Source organism: Plectropomus leopardus, chromosome 4, assembly GCF_026936395.1.
Source record: "Plectropomus leopardus strain MGB_pleo_1.0 chromosome 4, ASM2693639v1, whole genome shotgun sequence".
Taxonomy (NCBI): domain Eukaryota; kingdom Metazoa; phylum Chordata; class Actinopteri; order Perciformes; family Serranidae; genus Plectropomus; species Plectropomus leopardus.
Window position 1 is genome coordinate 32,936,936 of NC_142179.1, and position 21,818 is coordinate 32,958,753.

Below are 21,818 nucleotides of genomic sequence, written 5' to 3' on the forward strand. Positions count from 1 at the left end.
TGGCCGCTCTGATTGATTTCAGCTGTAATCTCCTCACTAACTCATCTCCTGACATCTCTCTCTAACAGACTCTCCGTCCATTAAAGCCCAGTCGGGTCCTGGCTGAGCAGCTGTGAAGAGACAAAGCATTTATCAGCCTGTCAGCTCTTGCTGCCTGTTATTCCAGGCAGACAGACTGCACGGCTGTGAGAGACTCAATAACTCTGACTGAGGAGAGCTGCCGCTGCTGCTGCCTCACACCACACAAACACACACATCCAGTCCATAAACACAGCGTTTAATATGAACGCACACAGACTTTCTTAAGCTTATACAGGTGACACTGACTAAGAGACACAAAAATAAAGCTCACACATGAGCAGCTGTGCCTGCTCACACACACACACCTCAATGTGACAGACAGTCATTTATCATGCTGACAGACTGATGGTCTGTGTGACACTAACAGCAGCAAAACCAGCCACCTGCTCCTCAGCACCTCGCAGGAAACATGGGCCGAGGGCGACATCTAGTGACCAAACACACAATGACAGAGTGTGCTATGACCCAGCAGCTTACATCATGAGGAAGTTTTTAAGTTAAAGAAGATAGCAGGAAATAACCAGGTGTGCATGCCTTTACAGGACAGGTACTCCTTGCAGGCTAAACTGGTGATTCGCCCAGACCACAATATTTCATATCCGAGCCCACTGAGACCCGCGGGACTAAACTTATAATCACTTTGAGACTTCACAATGAGAAAGAAATAATGTCAAGATGATTCCAGTGAATTATTTTCCTGTGAACTTAGTCTATATGTGTGGTTGTTATTTACCCTCTAGTCTGAAACCTGAGCAAATTGGCTTGATTACTTTTTTAAAAATGCTGAAAGAAGTTACAAGTTATGAGTTATGAGTTTAGTACAAAAAAAGAAAAATATTTACTTAAAAAAGTAAAGGAGAGGAAAATCAATTTTACACAACAAAACCTTACTAAGCCATTATTATGTACAGGGTTCCCACACATTTTCATGGAGAAAATTTCAAACTTTTCCATGACTTTTCAAGGAACCATATTTTTTTTCCTATGCCACTAAATCCAGCATTTTCAAACATATCAGATTCAAACAGATTTTCAGCACACATGAAGGGAGAGATGCGATGTGGAGAAAAAAATAGAGAAATGTACATAATGGTAAACGAAACGTCACATCAACACGCGAGCTGCATAACAAAGACAGCTTCATAAAAATTAATTTTCCAGAATGTTGCACTGCATTGAAGTTTATCCCTGGAACATTCCTTTTTTGGCTTATGTCGGGGTAATTTTCTAATATTATTTCTTTACTCATTTTTTGCAAATTTTGGGGTAATTTCTTCTCATAAGTTTCTCATTGCATTATTCCCATTTTTGAAAGAAGTCAACCCAGTTTACTCAGGTTTCAAAGGGTTAAAAATTCAATGACATTTCCAAAACTTTCAATTATTTTTACCTATTCCATGACTTTTCCAGGACTGAAAGACATGATAGTGAAATTCCATGACATCTCCAGGTTTTTTCAGGCGGGAATCCTAAATCTAGTTAAAATGTATATGTTTTCTCTTGAGTTAAAAAGTTTTCAAAAGCAGTTTCTGATTTAAATTGCTGTAAATGTTTCCTAGAATAAACACCCTTCAGTGAGAAAAAGTAAAACAAACCCGTAGCGTGGTTTATGTGCATTAGCATTTTAATTGGACAAAGCAAGAAAACATTGATTACAGTAGCAGAGTCATCAGTTCTCAGGGCTAACACCTTTCTAAACAAAAGGGTCTGAAAATGTCTGTAGGCACTGCCTAATTAAAAAGAGGATCTTGTCAGCTAAAAGAAACCAGCTCTATAAGGCAACAGTTACAATGTAGGCCTCCCCATTTCTCTGGCAAAAAGAGCAAGTGTAAAGGTTGAATCCAGTCAGATTTCTGATATAAAATACTGGCGTCTCAATAGATATTTAAAAACCATCAGAAATGTCAAACATGTTCACCCTTTAACATTTGAATTGTGTTAAATTTTAAGTATGCACTGCATGGCAATGCTGTTTTATCCCTGCATGGAAGAATCGTGTGTTGCACTGTGCCAGTGTCACTTTAGATAGTGCCACTCTGCTACGTACAATGTCCGAGTTAACTGTCAAGTTATCAAAACAAAAAAAGAAAGCAAGCACCCACAGTTAACAGTAGCATTTTACTTACATCGTTTCAAATGAATTAATGGTTATTTACATGTGGCGAAAAAGATTTGAGGCTGTCCGAAAGATATGGAGGAGAAATGGAATGCAAAAAAGAAAAAACAAAAAAAAAAAAGAAAAACGCTCTTGGTAGTCAAATTTGTCCAAGTACAAGAGAGGAAAAAACTGTGCAATATTTATCTGCCCTTACAGAGAAACAGCAGTGGCAACAATCCCTGCAATTGATTTTAATCCAAGAGAAAAATAAACAGATTTCCATTCCTCAAATAATTTCTAAGGTTCATAACTTAGCATGACTCCGTCTTTAACAGTTTCTTTAAAAAAAAAATCCTCTCTGTGGCTGAGAAGATAGATGTGAAAATGGAAGCAATTTGTAAAACCAGAAAAAAAAATCCAAAAAGTTTCTCCTTTACAGTTTTATACTCATTTACAGTTAACTTAAAAATGGTAAGAGCCCTGGTTCATGGCCAGTCTTGCCTACCACAAAGGGTGTAAATACCTGTGTGGGTCAAATCGCCCCTCTCTGGCTCCCGTTACCTCAACCCCCCCATGAAATCCCATTTACATCTCCTATAGACGGCAACCTTCCCATTAGGTTCCACATCCCAGTAAAAGTCTTAGTCCTGCCACGAATGGAGGCGGTGTTACACAGCCCCGCGGGGCACCGTACAGCCAATAAGAGGCTGATGGTTGACAAATCTCCCCCCCTGCCCACTTATCAGTGTGTGGGGTATCCTGCGGCTCCCATACCGGGCTGGTTGGCTAGCATACTCCCATTCAATCCCTGTGTAGGCTCCATAACCCCACCGTTACTGATGGCGCTCATGCCAGTCCACCCAGCACTGGCCGGTAAGTGACTGCAAAAAACGAGGTAAAGAGAGAGAGAGAGACAGAGAGAGAGACAGAGAGAGAGAGAGAGAGAGAGAGAGAGGGGGGAGACAGAAAGACAAAATGCCAGCAGGTTAGAAGAGACAAGGCGAAAGGGAGCCAAAGGGACGGTTTATATTAGAGCTACTAGAATCTGGAAGGCTAGAATGAGAATGAGAAGGCAAACAGTGTTATCAGAGGTTGTGAGGGTGAGGCAGGCTGGGCAAAAACAAGCTAGCAAAATAAAAAAAGGGAAAAACAGAAAGTGGAGGACTCTTTGGAGGGGCCAAAGGTAAGTGTCATTTGATTAAACATGGGTGGACAAGCAGACAAAGAGCACAGAGGCTAAGCGCAGCAAGCTAAATATTCTTTTTTACCCCCCCACCCCCACTCCAGAATACTGATAACCACAAACATACAACAGCCTACACACGCACGCCAAACTGTACACAACTATTTGGATTTTCTTCATTTCTCTTGTAACATTTGGTCACAAAATATATTAACGAAGGAGCGAAAATTGTCATCTAATTCACGTGTCAGGTTTCAACCCTTTGAAACCTGGACTGACATCACTTTTTTTGCGATGTGTTCAGATGCCTTTAACTCATTTAACCACTGAACCCTGAGCAAATTGGTTTGCAAAAAATTAAATGAGCAACTCGGCAAGAAGCGTTCCAAAAACTGCTTGAAAATAGTAGATTTGGAAATTATAATTTTTAAAAAGCTAGCAAAAATGTCACAAAAGGACTAAGTATAATTATCCTAATTATATATTTAAAATTATTTTATACAATTATGATTAAAGTACTTTTTCAGGTCATTTACTTTTTTGTTTATTTCCTTTTTTCATTTTTTTTTGCTAATTTTTAGGTAATTTATTTGTACTATTTTTGGGGCATTTCTTTCTTACTTTCTAATCACATTCTTCCCATGTTTTGGAAAAAATCAAGCCAATTTGCTCAGGTTTCAAAGGGTTAAGTCTTTTATGATTCATGCAATAAAACTAAGATCAGTCTGGAAATAAGACAGCTTATACAGGATATATCCTCTTCAAATTTCAAGTCAAGAGAGTCCGAGCCTCGTACTCTGGAACTGTGCATTTACTGTACATTCCACAGACACACTATCTCTGCTCTCATTAGCTCACACCTTTGCACAGAGCCTGTTTGCACAGCTGGTCACCAAGAATTTTAGACTGTCGACGACATATGGCCTCTCCTTTATTTTTCTTGGGTGCACAAAAAGTGACTGCACACAGGCTGTCTGAATAAAAACAAAATTTGATAACCTACAAAAAGATATTTAACATGTCCTACTGACATTCATATACAGATTAAATCCTCAGGTATATGTCAAAAAGATCAATGAAAAAAAAAAAAAAAAAGAAAATACTGTAAAAAGCTATGACATGAATGTAGACATACAAAAAGAACTCAACAGCCTTGAAGAACACAGTCCTTACACACAGGAGGCAGTTGTACAAAAATGGAAATTAATTCTTCATCAACAATCTATCCGCAGGTGTGGACAGTAAAGAGAAATCTTTGTTCTGTGCTTTCAGCTTTTATCTTGGTCAGTCAATTCTTACTTTTGAAATGAAAAAAAAAAAAATTAGCCTTGAGCTCGTTTAAGTTTTCTGACAATTATTTTTGGACTGCAGTATTTTAACTTTTCTGCGTTAAATTCAAGTGATCCAACATTTTGTGCTGTGCACAGTGACACACTGAAATATGATTAACAACAAAATTAAAGTTCCGATTGTTCTGTGTGTGTCTGTGTGCTTATTTCTCAATGTTCTCAAGATGAGTGAGGTGAGGGGCTGGCGAGGGGATGAGAGAGGTTTTGGGGTTGGAGGAGGGAGGTCACAGCCCCCTCCTGTGGCCAGAGCTGGCTCTCGCTGCCCCGGTCTTGAAGGGGGGACTCTGGTGGTGCTGGAGTAGGAGGAGGCGGTGAATGGGAGCCCTGTGCAGACCGTGCTACTTACTTGAAGCCCTGCTGGTTCCAAGCCTGGCCGTAGACGCCGTAGGTGGGGACCTGCCACCCATTGGGGACGTACTGGCTGATCTGGGGCCCGTTGCCGTACCACTGGCCCCACTGGCCGTAGGGCTGGGCTGCTGCTGGGAAGCTCATCTTGTTCTGCTGTGGATTACGATACACGAGCAAGTGTGACTTAATGACGCAATTTCATCAAAAAAACACTTTTTTTCCATGACAGTTTTTCCAAAATGTTAACAATGGGTTTCCCACACAAGACATCTGCAAAAAACATTTATAATTTTTGGAGTGGGGCTGTTCATTAGCAGCACTATTGAAATATATCTACCGCTCAGTTATTTATTGCACCACACTCTCGGAGTGCAGCGTGTACTCTGTGCGCAGACGGAGCAGCAGAACCTGAAACTTGACCGTTCATTCTGCGGGGTCTAAAACTGTACATTCACTCACAGCAGCTGCTCCTCTCATCCATCGGGGACACAGAATTATCACACGCATTTAAAAGAAAAAAACAAAACTTGCTGCTGTCACACTTGAGCCAGAGCAATGGGGTCAATTTCTCTGAATATATCAGTGGAAGGAGCACAGACTTAGAGGCCTGCTATATCTTCGATTCACTTTAGCGGTGTCTGTAGTTACAGTTATCTGGCTGGCTGCTGAGAATATTTTTGACTGGTTACACATGTCGATCTACAGGTTAATTTTGCTACTCTTCATTTTACTGCACAGCACACAACCCGGGTCTGGTAAGGGCTAACATTAACGTTGCTTTGGAAACATTGTGCCCACACTCTGTTCTCCCACCAGGTCGCTCCGGTGAGTAAGTGGCCCATGTTTGAGCCACAAATCCCCCTTGGCATCGTTAACTACAGTTAGGTCTGTAAGTGCAGTTCGCAGTTTCAGCGTGGCCAGTGGTCCTAATATAGCTAACGATGCTGAAGGGGTTTTCAGCTTGAGTGAAGTCGCTTGCTCACCATGGCGACCCAGGGGAAACCCGAGGGTCGCCACCATATTTCACCATGCCACTGGGGCAGCGTTACTAGCAGTAATTGCTGAATGAGCGGCGCCCCTTGCTAACTCAGATGGTGCAAAGTGCAGACTGGGTGGGCAGTGTGTTTCTAGATGTTAACACTGCTGTGCTGTTTGTCAGCAGAGCCAAAAGAAAGTAAAAGACAAAACGTTTAAATCGCAAAAATTTCACCACCTCAAAGGCGTAGCACTTCAAATTGCAGCGCTAAAGCTCACTGTGTCAATGAAGCGCTGGACTAAAAAGAGAGTAATAAAAAACAGTTAGTTACTGGTTAGTTGTTGATGGCCTATCAATAACAATATTAAATGAAACCGACACCCCTAGCTCATATCCACATTCAACCTGAAATTAAACTAAGTTAAGGAGTGAAATGCTATTTAATTTCCTTGTCGTTATGAGGTTCAACACTTGTGGTGTCAAGTCTACTGATGTAATAAATTGTGCAGACTAATGATACACCGCAGCACTAATTTGGAGATGTCATCTTGTGCTCGTGCTGTCCTTGCAGATAAAGATTAGTGACTGATTTCTTTATACAGCCTTTTTGTTTTGGTTTTGTGTTTATCTGCATGTACAGTATATGGTGTCCTTACCTGGGGCATAGGCATCTGTTGCATTGGGTTCATCATGTCTGGGGTCTCTTTACCCCAGTAACATTTGACTATGTGTCCCTCTATTGAGGTCCCATTCACCGACACAATGGCATGGGCTGCTGACTCATGGGAGTTAAACCTAGACAAAAACAGAGAGAGACACTCAGGACTCATTGATTTAAGCGATATTTACTTAGCGATGGCGCTCTTTTAGCAAACAGTAAGAGGACAAAGAATATTTATTATACAGACTAAGTGGTCACTCATGAAACAAAGAGAAAAACTTACAATGTAACTTGTAATGAACTATTTCTGTCTACCTCCAAAGCTTTACCTTGATTATATGACTAGAATCAAAACAAGCAGGACTCCAGATTGCTAAAGAACAGGATCGAGAACTAGTGCGTCGTGCTTTGACCTCGCATTAAAGAAAAGGGAAGTAAATATGAAACTCCCACGTACCTCACAAATGAATACCCTTTGTCGGGGAAAACTCTGATTTCCATGATTTGTCCAAAAGGAGAGAAGGTCTGTCTCATCAGTTGCTCTGAAAGCAAACAAAAAGGGACATCAGATATTGTTTTATGTGGACTGAGGTAACATAAAAAAAAACCAATTTGCTGCATGAGAAACACTGCATACCAACATCCTCAAGTATGGGTCTCTCTGTGATTAAACTCACATCTCAGAGCAGAATAAACTTAAATTTTGTACTGAATAACAATTAGTAAACAAGAGTAAGAGCCCAACCAATATATCGGGTGGCCGATTTTATCTGCAGATCTTGGCCCACCACAGATATATCTTTATATATGTTATATATAATATATAATATACATAATATAAAAAGTATATTTTTAACAGCACAAGATGATTTAGAATGTTCAAATTCCCCACAGAGTATGTGTATACATCAAAATCACATTTTTTACTCCCCATTATCGGTATCGACCCCAAAACATCTGGATCACACTAGCTCATTATTGTTACAGTCGAAACTATTCAAATGTACTCATCTTGTGGAATTTCAAACAGCACAAATTATGTTTAAGGATAAAAATAACCTACGACCAGGAAATATTCTATTTTAATTTCAAAATGTACAGTGTTCACACCACCAGGAAAAGTTGTTCATGGGTCTGTGGAGTTAAACTATGGAACAGTTTTAATGTAGAGCTAAAGCAATGTGCAAACATAAAACATTTTAAAATAATGTATAAAAGCATGATTTTCACAAGGTACAAGAATGAAGAGGGGGTTTGACAGTCACTAGTTGTTTACAGTGGTTACTGTTTATATATTATTTATTTATTTATTTTCTTAGTATCTCTTCATATTTTTTGTAAATAATAACAATCGTAGATATTTGATTTTGAGTATGTGGGTGTGTATATTTAATTAATTACAGTATAGGTTTAAATTATTAAGGAAGCTGGTTAATTAAAATTCAATGACTTACGGGGGGGGGGGGTCTCATTCCTTTTCAAATATGTGAACAAAGTCATAATGCGTTCAACCTTTTTTTTTGCTTCATGTTTTTCATTGTCTGTAAATATTTCTTACTTTTGTCGGTCTGCTTTTGTATAATAATTTCTCTATTTCCTTTTTTACATGATAGAAATAAATCAAATCAAATTTCCAGTATCGGTAGGGCTCTGATCAGGGGCATTACAAATCAAAGTTTTAGACCGAGCAGAACGAACAGTTAAGGTTCACTTGAAAGCGCCTGAAGTTGTGCTGTGCAATGTCTTCCCCAAGTGCGCTATAAAGAACCAAACAGTATATTCCAACAGAGCTCTTAATTAACAATCCAGCTCCAAAAATCTACTTTTGGCCGCAGATGTTTTATTTGTGGCAGCTCGCCACAGATAAATGAATGTGTAGGAAACCCTGGACCAGACTGCTGGCCTGTGAATGGTTGTTTTCATTCATGTGCGGTGGATTCATGCAAATGACATTAGAAGCAGGAGGAGAAGGTCGGGGTGATTTTTATACATATGTGTCATGAACTACTGTGTGATGTTGTGACAATTTCAGTAAATACTACAAAAAGCCAAGTTTACAAAAGTTACAACAGTTACAACTTTAATGTCACTGACTGTTGTTTAGTGCTTTTGTATTAGTTTAGGGTACCGGTTCAGGCACCGGTACCATTTTTAAAGTATCATTGCTGCACCGGTATTGCATCAGGAAAAAAAACATTGATATACAACTCTTGTTATAAATGTGGCTACACGGATTTAACTTGTGCAATTCATCGTTGGTTTTGGGCTCACTGAAAGAATGGTGGACACTGGTAAAAAAGACTAAAAAAGTGGCCATCACTGTCTCTTGTTAGTGCACATATTAACTTATTTATCTGGCTTATTTGTGTCTTTTTAAAATGACTAACATCTCTGTACTATTCATTACCTGTCAGTCCCGTGCTGACTCCGCCACAATACACAGTGCAGTTACTGGGGCTGGACTGACCCACTACTTCATCAAAGGATAGGTGCTTGCAGTTATCTGTCAGGAGGGGAGACAGACACATTTATATTATTCAAACATGAACCCAGCATCCTGCGTACACAAGCAAAACATGCACATTTATGACAACGCACTTTCATAGGTGGTCTTTGGGGCGGGAGGCTTTCTTGTGGCCCAGTTAGTTCGAATCTGTCTGCCTCCTAACCACTGACCACCCATCTGCTGAATGGCGTTCTCTGCGTCCTGGAACACAGTAAGAATCTGGTTATTCTGTGGAGCTAGGGTGAAAAAATGTATCAACTAAATATTTTACACAAGAGAGAAACTGTTCTCTGTCATGGAGCATGTTTATTTATAAGGACAGCACTATAAGATGCAGACAAATAACAGAAGATTTAACTTAATACTGCACTAAAGTCGTGCTTTAGTCACTTATGTCTCTGTACCAACCCATTTGTTGAAGAAAGAAACGAAGCCATAGCCCTTAGATTTCCCTGTAGCCATATCTTTCACAACACGAGCATCTCTGTGGACACACACACACACACACACAGACAGACAGGGGTACATTAACCCTTTGAAACCTTGAGCAGACGCCTTTTACAAGTATTTAAACCTCTGAAACCCAGAGCTAATTGGCGCAATTTATTTTAAAAACATGGGACAAAAGTTAATGAGCAACTTGGTAAGAAATGTTTCACAAATTGCCAGAAATTATCATTTTTTGAATTCTAGGGGAATACTATTTTTATAATTATTTATTTTTTTTCAGATAATTTTCTAGTACTTGTCACTAATTTCTATCCAATTTTTGGGTCATTTCGAAGTCAAGCCAATTTGTTCGGGTTTCAAAGGGTTAAAAACATTCAGCTTTACACTATTAAAACTGTAAAAACAATAATGTTGAAGTTTTCTCTAAAACCTCTCATATTGCACTAGCTATCTCGTTGACTTCTATGTTAAGAAATACCAAAGATGTCTACAATATTTCTTAGAGTTTTTATCAATTTGAGGTAACACAGGGATTACAAATAGTTTTCTGCTCACTTTCTTCTGTTAATCTTTGATTTAATCATTATTGTCAGTAAATCTTGATACTTACGATATCCTGCCAAATGGGCCGAAAGCAGCTTTGACGTCTTCTGTAGTTATTTCTGGGCTTAGGTCTCCAACGAAGACATGAAAATGATCTATTGGGAGAAAAAAAATATATAGTTTCAGACATGCCGTATGTTATAATACGCAATTTATTCCTAGTTCTCATACTTTTGATAAGACTGTGACTTTCTGCGTATGGATGCTGATCAGTTTGTTAGTAGGCCAAGGACAAAAGGAGAGCCACCTTGCCAAAACCACATTTCAGGAAAGTGAATTAAATGACTGCCCCTACATAAAAATATTCAATCATAAGCAATGAAAATCTCTGCCTGTGATTTTCCATCTTTGCAACTTATTAACATTAGCTATAAAGTCTGATTTCTCCAGTCTATTAATGTCACGAAGCATTTTTTTCCACAGATACATTTACTTACTACTTGTGTCTTTTTTCTGGCTGGTTGGCGTCGTGGCCCAGTTGACTTTGACCTCCTGCAGAGAGGGGCAGAGAAAAAAACAGGCCAGGTGGGGTATGTTTACATCATTTAGAGAAACAAAGAGAGTGTATGATATAAAGGCTTACTTAAATGTATTAAAAAATGTAAAAAAAAAAAAAGAAAAAAAAAAGAAAAGAAAAAAAAAAGTAAAATGTAATTAAAATATTCTTGATAAAAAATGTCAAAATTTACTTTAAATGTAACATGTTTTGGTGCCTTATCCCTCACTTCTGTCCTGTATATGTCTATGTATATAGGTGAAACAGTGCAAGTGCTTCTATCAAATCTTGAGATACCAATTAACAAAAAATGAACTACAATTGGCCTACTACATGTGACCCAAACAATTTTAACAAAATATGAAAAAATATCAAAATATATTCAAAATATGACACACAGTGGTCGTCATCAATGCAGATTTTAAATGGCAGGTATCAGTGAAAGGTACATATCTCATCTGCAGTGGTTCCCAATGAGATGCACCTCACCCTGTTTAGTTGCCTAGCACTGAGCCCAGAAACACAACTCATTAAAAAGCAATCCAGCACCACTTAAATAATATTCTTTTATAAGGCCCTGTGGTCTTTTAAAAATTACAAAGGTTTTCTCTATTGTTCTAGATAACCTCATTTTATCCAACTTCTCCCAGACATTTTGTTCTGCCATTCTCTCACTTAACTAACATGGTCTACTTGCTTGTTGAGTCTATTCCTAAATCAAATTTCTTTCATTACTTTTTTCCTTCCCAAACCTTACTTTGCTTGAAACACTGGAGCCAGATTATGACAACATACCTAACACCACTGCTTCATATATTCCAAGACCATTAGGTTTAAGAGGTCCCAAAAGGAACTAATGTTACCAAGAGAAAGATAACTTTATGGCAATAATACTCCAGATCTTATTTGGACCCTGGCTCCAGCACCTTCCCAATTTCAGTCAGAAAATCATATCTTGTGTATGGAATATAAATGCTAGCGGTATACTAGTTTGTATGTTCCGAAGGCACACAGCATACATTCCCCACACCCCAATCCCACCCACCCCCACTCACCCTGTAGACACGATAGCTTACCTTACCCATTATTTTCCTTCCATTCATAGCTGCCAATGAGGCAGCAGCATGCCTGTGGTCATAGAACTCCACAAAGCAGTACGGATCATTTCCGGCCGTCTGTCAACGGGAAAACAAGACTGATATTAAGTCCACAGCAAGGATGACAATTTAATCACTGCAGATGACAAGAGCCACCTACTGTAGTTTGGAGTGTCAGACCTGATATAATAAACTGAGGGAGGAAAATCAACACCAAGCACATATGTAGACTGAGATTGAGGCAGCACCACCATCTCTCAGGTCACTGCTGAGTGCCATTTTCTATAGTGAACTTATACCAGAGAGGACAACACTCACATCAACTATCATTTTACAACTCTTGCAGGGTCCTATCTGTGTGAAGACCTGCAGAATGAGGGGCTCGGTGACATCCCTGGACAGATTCCCCACATACCTGCAAACAAGGACAGAGATGAGGGAATTGAGTCTTTGTCAAACAGGAAGTAGCATGCAAACAAAGGCTAGTTAACCGGGCTAGCCACAACCCACAACAATTCGCTATGTTTTCTTAAATACAACACTATAATAGTAGACCAAATACTATTGGGGAGGATCTCAATTTTAAACAGACAACTCCAGCATGGTCAGTCTTGACGGAGCTGCCCCGGGCCGTCTCTTCGAGCGTTGACGTGGCTTGTTTGCCAGCTAGCTAAAGATAGCCGGTTCAACGGGCCTCATGCTAAGTGGGATGGCAACTGACGGCACTAAAATTACATCTCTTCCGCGAGGGTCTTGAGAGCCCTTGTATCGTGCTAATAAAACACGACTATTTTAGTAAATGAAGGTATCATTCATTGAAAACTTGTACGTTTTAGAGGAGGTGACTGGCTAGCTGCGTTTGCATCTTTGGCTAACGATAACTAGCATTAGCTAGCCCTTCAGTTTCATTTTCAGGCTAGTTACGGTTCCGTCTATTTATACGACTAAATCAAACAGAACTTTACATTCATGTCGAAAAAACGAAATGTAATATCGTGTTCACAGACGTAACTGTTATCGTCGTGAAGTGGAGACGCGGATTAAATACTAATTTGTGGTCAAATTACGAGGTTTTACAGTTTTTAATTGAAACAACAACGTGGAAACATTTCGGACGCGCACTAGTTACACGGAGCCTTCCCATTCCAGGGCATAGACAGGGCCGCGCTACTCACAAGGTTTTGGGTTGATCGTCCTCCATCATCTAGGTTTAGTGGTCGCGTCCTGAGAGGTCTTTAATCCAATGACATAAAAATGGTTTGTGCTGAACTCGGGCGACCGCGAACGTAAAGGCTATATCTACTGTTTAATGATAAATCGGCGGCCAATTCTGCTCTCACACACACCGCAGACAGCCTCAGTCTGATGCAAACAATAGGAAGTTGAAGATGGCGGAGAAGCGGCGTCAGCAGCGTCAACCTGCGCGCTGAAATGAAGCCAAAATCAAGCGCTCTTTCTCCCACACACAAAGATGTGCCTCCACATCTTCATGGCATGAGCTTCAAACACAGCAGCTTCTTGTACCTTTGAGTGAATGTGTAGAATTATATTTGGCCATTAGTTTATTCGTGGCCATTGCTTAATCGACAAAGGTGCAAAAATGTTACAACTGGAAACAGCTGGGAGAAGGATGTAACCTAGCAAGTGATAGGAGCCAGGTGTTAATGTAGTTAGGTATATCTTCAGTGTTATTTGCTTCACTTTCGCACCGATTGATATGTCGTTTTTATTTTTAATGTTTTCGAGTAATCGTTTTTGGGGATAAAAATGTGCGCCGCCCGGGAATCGAACCCGGGTCGCAAGAATGGGAATCTTGCATGATACCACTACACCAGCGGCGCCTTGTTTGTGACGGGCTGGGGATAAAGTTTTAGATAATAGCTGGATACGGTCTGTGTACTAAAAATATGTTTGAAATAAGTGAACAAAAAACAATAGGAACCATTACTGCCTTGTATCAAACAGCGACAACAACAACTCATCATATGGTTTCATCTTTAAAGGTTCATTAGAAGGTGAAAATCACAAAACAGAGAAAGGGAGGGAAGGAAGAGAGCCGCTGATATTATTCCATATTTGCTTATCTGCTTATTTGTTAGACTCTAAGAAACTTATCCTTTGATGATTGAAAGTTTAAAGTTCAAGACAAAATCTGAGTGAAAAAAAAGCCTTGGCTTTTGACTCTCGTCGTGCATTTTGATTACTTAGGGCAAACTCTGTACTTTTTGCAAAATTTTAAATGATTGATATTAATCAATTAAATGTAGAATAAAGTGATTTTTGATAAAATATCAATATTTTACACTTCTGTTTTGTTTATTTTTTTAATGGAAGCGTTTATACCACATTATGTGCTCAAGGTTCATTGTAAATTTGACAATCCAACAATAATTTCTGTTCCTACAGTTTCTGGCTATGATAAATGATGTAATTTTGGCAACTTTTAATTAAAACATGCTTTTTAAACTTGATCCAACATAACCTTACACATGGCAAATTTGCACATCTCATTCTTCTAGTCTACATCTCTGCATTCTCAAAACTTCAACTTCAACAAATTTGCATACTGTTTTATGTTTATAGTGATTTATGTTTATAATAGGGTTGCAAATTGTCGTTATTTAAAAAAAAATCGCTTATTTCAAACAATACCAAATGTGTTTTAACCTCAGTCAAAGCTCAGAGCAACATATTGCATATATTTTGACAGCATTTCGTAGCCTATCGATTCATTGATTAAATTACACGTTAGATCAAATTCTTAGCAACCAATCAGTCAATCATCGATTAATTGTTATCATCCCGAGTTTATGGTATATTTTATTTATTTATTGGTATTTAGCATGTTAACATTTTTATCTTTGTATATTAAAGTGTATTATAGTGTATTCTTTATATTGTATATTCTATAGATTTTCTACAGACTCATACTAGTATCTTACTAGATATGGTAACGTTTGATTTGTCTATTAAGATTTTTCTTTTGTATAATATATGTATTGCTGTGTTTTTACGGCTCCTTTACAGTCGTTTGAAGTTGTGTGCCCAATAAAATAAAATAAAATAAAAACCATAAGTACTTCCCCAGTGCTTAAAAATTATTTGACGTTTTTTGCACCACCCCCTCCCCTCTCATAAATAGAGAAGTAATAGAGTCTGTTGGTCGGTTGAGCAAAAAAAAAAAAAGGGTCTATATCATGCATGTATCACAGGGAAGTCTGTATCATGGACTGGATCACCTCTGACTCTCAGACGGAGGAGGGCAGTGTTGCTGCGCTCCCGCTTTCAAAACAGAAGAAGAAGAAAACAGGCCTCTCCGTCATCGCACTCGAAGAAGAGCCAAATTTTGGAGGAAACATGGCTTCCCCTGCCGGCTGTGAGCATTATGTGCGCAGCTGCTTATTGAAAGTGAGTTAACTTTTTAAAATATATGAAATATATTTTCCCTACATGCTAATAAAGGCCTGGTGTTGGATATCTGTCCCTGTAACTGTGCTGTAAGGAGCAGTGCCGCTGTAAAACCCTGCAGCAGCCTCTCTGCTAACCTAGCTAACCTTAGTTAACGCAGCAGACGTATCCTTACGACATATTCGTTACTGTCTTTTACTTTGCGTGAACGTTAGCTGCACAAGAGTACTGAAAAAACCCAAAGGTGGTAAATATACTTTTTGTATGTAATTACAGAGCTCTTAACTCGTTATATCAGTCAGCCAAAGTGTGGGTATAACCCCTGATGTGACTACATTGACACATCCGTCATTCACCTGCCCATGCTCAGGGTGATCACATGTGTCTCTGCCCTGCAGGCCCCCTGCTGTGGTAAACTGTACGTGTGTCGGCTGTGCCATGACGCAGAGGAGAACCACCAGATGGACCGATTCAAAGTCAGAGAGGTGCAGTGCTCCGAGTGTCACACGGTGCAGCAGGTAACTGAGAAAAACATCTGCAGCTAAAACAAATCATCTCCAGTGTCAGCTGTAGCAGGAGCACTCAGTGACCTTACACGTCTTTGGTGTTCATGTTGCATTTGTGCAATGATTAACTCACATCAAGAAAAAAAGAACGATACAAATGAAACATGTCACTCTTTCAGGCACAGCAGACCTGCCAGCAGTGTAACGTGCAGTTTGGAGAGTATTACTGTGACATTTGCCATTTGTTCGACAAGGATAAGAAGCAGTATCACTGTCAGCCTTGTGGAATATGCAGGTGAGCAAGGTTGCCTTTATATAACTAACTGACCCCACGACTTTTAATCAGTCTTTTTAGAGTTATCCATCTGAAAATGATATGGATATATGGGGAGTAAAAGTCAAATTGTGTCAAGGTGAACAGCTTCTGTAAGGAGCTGTTTGTAGGATTTAGTGGCATATAGTGGTGAGCTGACAGTTGTCCCACGTTTCAAGTGTGAACTCCTGGTTAGGATTCCTCAAGTGTTAGTTGTCCAGGAAGTTTTTACCGGGAGCCAAATTATCTGCAGAGGTGTCTTCCTCTACGAAACAAATGGACCAGGTGGTTTAAACCAGTAAAAACATTGAATAAAGAAGATTCCCATAACAAATCAGGGTTTTTCTGGAGCTGTTTGACTTGTCACAGACAGGCCGCTAGCCCTGTTAATGTATGCTCACCTTATTTCTTAGATAAAGTAAGATCCAAACATTCAAGAGGCTTTTACCAGATGCTGAATTATCTACAGATGTCCCTTCCTTTCTAAAACAGACAGATTAGGTTGTTTTTAACTAATAAAAACACTCAATCAAGCAGTTTAATGTTTAAAAAAACAATTTTTTTCAACATTCTGCTAATTGCCGAGGGGCTGCTAACCACGGTGTCCGAAGATGTAAATGGCCCTATCTAGAGCCAGTGTTCTGTCTGTTCTGGGCCACTGTAGAAACATGGCGGTTCAACATGGCAATTTCTGGTCCTGCTCCCTATGTAGATATAAATGACTCATTCTAAGCTAATAAAAACACAACAATTCTCATTTTTATGTGATAATACAATGAAGAAAACAGTCTTATGATATTATATTCCATTTCTGCCTGTATATCCTCCTAAATCCTACACACTGGACCCTTGAAGTACAGTAAATATGTCCCTTTCTTACTACTTTAATTCAAGTTCACCAGCAAAGAAAATATGACAATTTTGCTTTATTTTATCATTATGATCTTGGATTTCATTGTTTCTAAATTGCATTACATAAGATTATTCACAAATGAGCTGATAGTTATCTGTGTTTTTGACCCCTAAAGAATCGGGCCCAGAGCAAAGTATTTCCACTGTGAGAAGTGCAATCTGTGTTTAGCCCAGGATCTGCGGGGAAACCACAAGGTGATTATCAGCCTGCGCCTGTTTCCAAGCCACACGCTTCACACGAATCATGTGTGAATGAGTGTCCTCACTGCTGTCATTTACAATGATCTTTTATGTTTCAGTGTGTCGAAAATGTTTCAAGGCAGAACTGTCCAGTGTGCATGGAGGTAATGAAACATGCAATACATTGGGGGACAGTTTGACGAGGGCTGTTGTCTTTTTATGCAGTCCGACTCTAAAATTTGATATGATTTTCCTCTGTATGTGCAGGATATTCACACGTCCAGAATTGGGGCTCACGTTCTTCCATGCGGACATCTTTTACACAAGTATGACTCGCTGTCCTCTAAATAGTAGCTCAGTGTTGTGGGGTTGAATTATGCATATTTTGCTGTTTGCATGGATCCCTATTATAGTAAAACAGGAATATAAGTATTATATTATGACAAAAGTAAAGAGAATTGAAAAGATTTTTCATGATGTGGACTACACTGTACCCTACGCTGTCATTACATTAATGTAGTAATTTATAATCATTTAGTAATTACAGTTAAAGATTTTGACATAAGATGACATAAAGGTAACAATGTGTTTGTTCACATTCTCTGCAGGACTTGCTTTGATGACATGGTCAGGACGGGGTATGTCAAATGAGTCTTTTTTCTTGCTGATCAATTTTGTTAGTGTTTGTTATTTGTTTGACATAAACGATTCATGCAAAAAATCCTGCAACCAGGGAAATAATGAGCAAAAGATAAAAGAAGAGAGCTGCTTCTTATCTAAAATTATTCCATACAAAGTCTAACTAAAACTGACACTAACACACAGTTGGTTTCCACCACTAAACATCTGACTATGTGTTAAATAAGTCAGGAAGTAGCGTCTTCTCTCAAACAGTTAAAATAAGTCAGCAGTGGCTCCAGAATCAGGTGTGGGGTAGGTGATAAGTCTGATCCCTGACCTGCAGCATGCATACATGGAGTTACAGTACGCAGGTTTCTACTGTGCATATCAATTTAAGTCTGAGAGAGGCCTTCTACTAAATGTCATTTTTCCTCATTTGTTCTAGAGCGTATCGCTGCCCCCTGTGCATGCACTCTGCCTGGGGCATGGAGGACCACTGGGACCAGATAGACAAAGAGATCGCCCAGTCACCAATGCCCACTGAATACCAGGGTGCTACTGTCAAAGTAAGACCTCATTAGTACAATAAAATGCACAAATAATGTTTAAGTTCAGTGGAGCTGTGTGCAACATTTAGTGCATTGATACAGCAGCAAATAACTATTTTCTTACACGTTAACATTAGCTTAGCTATTCATTAGCCGTCAATTGTGCACGTTGTTAGCACAGTTAGCTGCTAGCTCGGCCACCTCCACGTTGAACTCAGTGTGCAGACAACCTAAATCAGACTCTAAGACTTAGATGTGCTCTGAATATCGCATAAGCTCCTCTAAAAGAGAAGCTGAGTGCCTGAAAGATCAGAATCTCACTTTTTTAGACACGACATGTCCAATGTTTGCATTTCATTAAATCCAGTTCAGTACAGTTAAATGAAAACGGTGACTGTTAAGACACATCCAGTCATCCAATAGGTTGTCTTTATATGTGATCTATTACTTTTGCTGTAACCTCACTAGATTATATGTAACGACTGCCAAGCCCACTGCACGGTGCCTTTCCACGTGCTGGGGATGAAGTGCAGCAGCTGTGGCTCCTACAACACGGCGCAGGACGGAGGACTCATCCAACAGCCTCAACAACAACAGCAGACAGAGCCGGACACTGAGACCGAGGCAGAGACAGACACTGAGCCGGAGCCGCAAGACCAGCCTCAGTCCCCCACGCCACAGTAAAACTCCAGCCAGCCACACTGGCTGACATTTGTACTGTAGACATTTGACTGGTGCACTAACTTGTACTAACTCACACGAGTGTAAAGCCGGGTTCACACTGGATGTAGAAGCGCCGCAAAGCAAGCCAGTTTTTCATGGGGCGCTGCATCCTACTGTTGAATTCCCAGGTACCGGGCTGTTCACACTGTATGTGCCACGACGCCAGGTTCTGCTGCCGGCTTGAAATCTGCAGCGATAGTTTGGGCATCTGGTCTTTTTTTTTCCACGAGCTGTGAGCGAATCTAGCCATAAAATACACCAATAATATATATCAGTATTCTGAAGGATATATTATGTATGATTTTAACAACTGAATATGCATCCTACTGTTACTTATCCCATGTATTTGTCAGGTGTGTCTAAACAGAGAGAGAGATGAGCAGACACACACACAAGCAGAGATACGTGATTAGAAAAGAACTGAGGAGCAGAATCGCTTTTTGACCGGCGTGGAGAACTGCACTTTTGGTGTGATTGCTGACGGGTGGCTATATGACAGTTGATGCATCGGGGCGCTTCCATATACAGTGTGAAAATGGCTTAACAGTAGATTGAGCCAGTATTCCTAGAATGTACACACAAGTATTACAGAAGATCCATCTATTTTCTGTAGGTCTGGAACTTAATCCCAACATGCACTGGGGGAGATGAAGGGTATCGGGCTATCATGGGACTAACACACATTCACACCTACAGACAATTCAGAGTCATAGTCCACCTGACCACCTAGGCGGTTGTTGCTGGGGGCGACAGTCTAACCAGTGAGCCACCGTGTGGCACCATGACAAAATAAATGAGCAGTTTAAGTGGCTCTGGTGGTGAAAGGTGAACCGGATCAGACCAGTTTTGTTTTCTGTTAGGTTCAGGGATGCTCTCAGTGAGACAGTGTTAACAAAGGTGTTTCATCTGTCAGCTACAGTACTGAATTTGCCTGTGCGACTTAACACTCATGGTAACACAAACAGGAATTCAAACTAGCCTGAGGCAGAACACAAGGTGATGAACAAAATAGTGAGTCTGCACAGTAACTGACATACTGGTAGCCTGGCAATGTGCGACCCAAGTGCAAAAATTCAAGACACATTCAGGATTGTAAAAGTTAAACCCACACACAGGGCATTGAGGAGTCATACAAATATCTACCAAGATCCACAGGGTATTTGTGCAGATTATGTGAGGACTATCTCCTTGCATTTTTTTTTTTTTTTAGATGTCCCCTGAGTCAAAGATAAAACAGATGGCATTGTTCTAAATTTGGCTCCCTCTTTTGATCATTTTTTTAAAATTAATAATTAATGCTACAAGTGAAATTTAGAAATCCATCATATTCCTGCCCATTACATTATTTTTTAAAATCACAAGCTTTAACACAAATACAAACAAAAGGATAGCCGTAGGAACAATATTCAGAAAACAGATTTGGAACCTGCTAGGATTCCCACACATCCTTAACAAGTTTTAAAAGGTGTTGTATTCATGAATCCAAAAATTAGACCTTAAATGGTATTTCTATCCTAAACCAATCTTTAAAAAGTGTCAAAAAGGAAGTAGTATTTTTTTGTGTTGTATGTAAAATCTCAATTGATAACATCTGTCTTTTCTAAATAATTCACTAAACTCTCTTACATCACACGGATCAGGATAGTGGAACCGACACTCATATTTGTTTCTGCCTGCTAGCTTCAAGCTAGCTGTCACTGTATCCTGGACGACACAGGGAAGTGCACATTCAACAAAAATTGTGTAATTAACCCAAATTTCGCAGCGTGAACATTTTGTCACACATAGCATGATGGAATTTTAGACTGTGAGACACAAAATTGAATAAAAAGCTTGGTTCTAACTTTGTCTTTGCCACAAGACAAAAAAAAGTCATATTTTATGTTAAAATAAAACTTTGGGCAAAACTGTCCCTAACTGTAAGTATTTAATTCTTAGTGGCATTAAAGTCTTAAATCTAACTTCTGTAAGCTGTAGGAACCCTGGTCACTGTGAAAATGACAGGTTTCTTTTTTTTCCTTTCATAGATGTCGTGTTATTTAATCAGTTATGTGTGTAAAAACTGAAATGTAACAGACCACTATTCTTCAATTATGATAAGCTTAGAAATATAAGGAATAATTAGTCTTAATTGACAAGTCACCCAATTCAGTTCTGTAGGTAAATAATAGAATTGTAAAAAGATTTTTAACCTGCTCATTTTTCTAAAGCCGGTCAAGAACATAAATGGACTGCACAAGATGACTGTGCTCCGTGGCTTTGGAAAAAAAGTCTTGCATATTAGTTGTAATACACAAATATGACATAATTACAGCTGCAACACATGCACCTATTGAGTATTTCCCTCTAATAACGTCCATGCAGTTCTGTAATTTGTGGTACGGCTGCAGTGACATAAGGCTCATGATTCTGATACCGTTTGCTTTTTGTGTCTTTGTTACGTGCAGGTGTAAAGTTTGGTTACATTTACTATGACAGTAATACAAACTCCCAATAAATAACATCCTTTTACTAAACTACTTTTAACTCGTGTTGTTTTTTGAAATGATCATTAAATTAACCTTTTGAAACCTGGATCAACAGCGATTTTCTTGTGCTGCGCTCAGACGCCTTTGACAAGTATTTAAATCTTAGAAGCACATTGTTTGGATTAATTTTAAAAACATGGGATAGTAAAGGTAAAAAGTGACTTGGCAAAAATGTCCCAGAAATTGCAAGAAATAAGTACATTTAGAAAATTATTTTTAAAAAGCTAGGAA

The 21,818-nt window shown here is 39.3% G+C and overlaps 2 protein-coding genes and 1 non-coding gene across 4 annotated transcripts; 1 reads left to right on the forward strand and 2 right to left on the reverse strand.

Annotated features, from left to right (window-relative positions):
• Positions 1-1,684: 1,684 nt before the first annotated feature.
• LOC121944250 (cytotoxic granule associated RNA binding protein TIA1-like) lies at positions 1,685-13,279 on the reverse strand. Of its 2 annotated transcripts, none has more exons than XM_042487985.2 (12): positions 13,024-13,279; positions 12,167-12,263; positions 11,828-11,926; positions 10,693-10,747; positions 10,263-10,350; positions 9,611-9,686; positions 9,295-9,403; positions 9,104-9,199; positions 7,154-7,238; positions 6,692-6,830; positions 5,058-5,212; positions 1,685-3,060 (listed from the first exon to the last, which is right to left on the reverse strand). In XM_042487985.2, exons 1-12 carry the CDS (start codon positions 13,050-13,052, stop codon positions 2,922-2,924), a joined length of 1,167 nt encoding a protein of 388 aa, XP_042343919.1. In that variant the 5' UTR covers positions 13,053-13,279; the 3' UTR covers positions 1,685-2,921. The 2 variants fall into 2 exon arrangements, with proteins under 2 accessions (XP_042343919.1, XP_087933271.1); XM_088077145.1 differs by having other exon boundaries at positions 13,195-13,237.
• A 339-nt stretch (positions 13,280-13,618) lies between these two features.
• Positions 13,619-13,689, reverse strand: trnag-ccc (transfer RNA glycine (anticodon CCC)). Its single transcript has one exon. It is a non-coding gene; the product is annotated as a tRNA-Gly (tRNA).
• Positions 13,690-15,174: 1,485 nt separating this feature from the next.
• On the forward strand, positions 15,175-21,575 carry rchy1 (ring finger and CHY zinc finger domain containing 1). The gene is made up of 9 exons (XM_042488837.2): positions 15,175-15,256; positions 15,655-15,774; positions 15,942-16,057; positions 17,104-17,182; positions 17,287-17,331; positions 17,435-17,493; positions 17,776-17,805; positions 18,234-18,354; positions 18,805-21,575. Exons 1-9 carry the CDS (start codon positions 15,206-15,208, stop codon positions 19,018-19,020), a joined length of 837 nt encoding a protein of 278 aa, XP_042344771.1. The 5' UTR covers positions 15,175-15,205; the 3' UTR covers positions 19,021-21,575.
• The last annotated feature ends 243 nt before the right edge of the window (positions 21,576-21,818 follow it).

What these genes read in the sequence shown, in the direction of transcription:
- rchy1 (XM_042488837.2), top strand. Translation starts at nt 15,206, where the DNA reads ATGGCTTCCCCTGCCGGCTGTGAGCATTATGTGCGCAGCTGCTTATTG. An exon ending in TGCGCAGCTGCTTATTGAAA is followed by an intron (nt 15,257 to 15,654) that starts GTGAGTTAACTT and finishes TCTGCCCTGCAG; the next exon opens with GCCCCCTGCTGTGGTAAACT. An exon ending in ATCTGCGGGGAAACCACAAG is followed by an intron (nt 17,183 to 17,286) that starts GTGATTATCAGC and finishes TTTATGTTTCAG; the next exon opens with TGTGTCGAAAATGTTTCAAG.
- LOC121944250 (XM_042487985.2), bottom strand. Translation starts at nt 13,052, where the DNA reads ATGATGGAGGACGATCAACCCAAAACCTT. An exon ending in GACGATCAACCCAAAACCTT is followed by an intron (nt 12,264 to 13,023) that starts GTGAGTAGCGCG and finishes CCTTGTTTGCAG; the next exon opens with GTATGTGGGGAATCTGTCCA. An exon ending in AGTCAGCACGGGACTGACAG is followed by an intron (nt 7,239 to 9,103) that starts GTAATGAATAGT and finishes GTTTGCTTTCAG; the next exon opens with AGCAACTGATGAGACAGACC.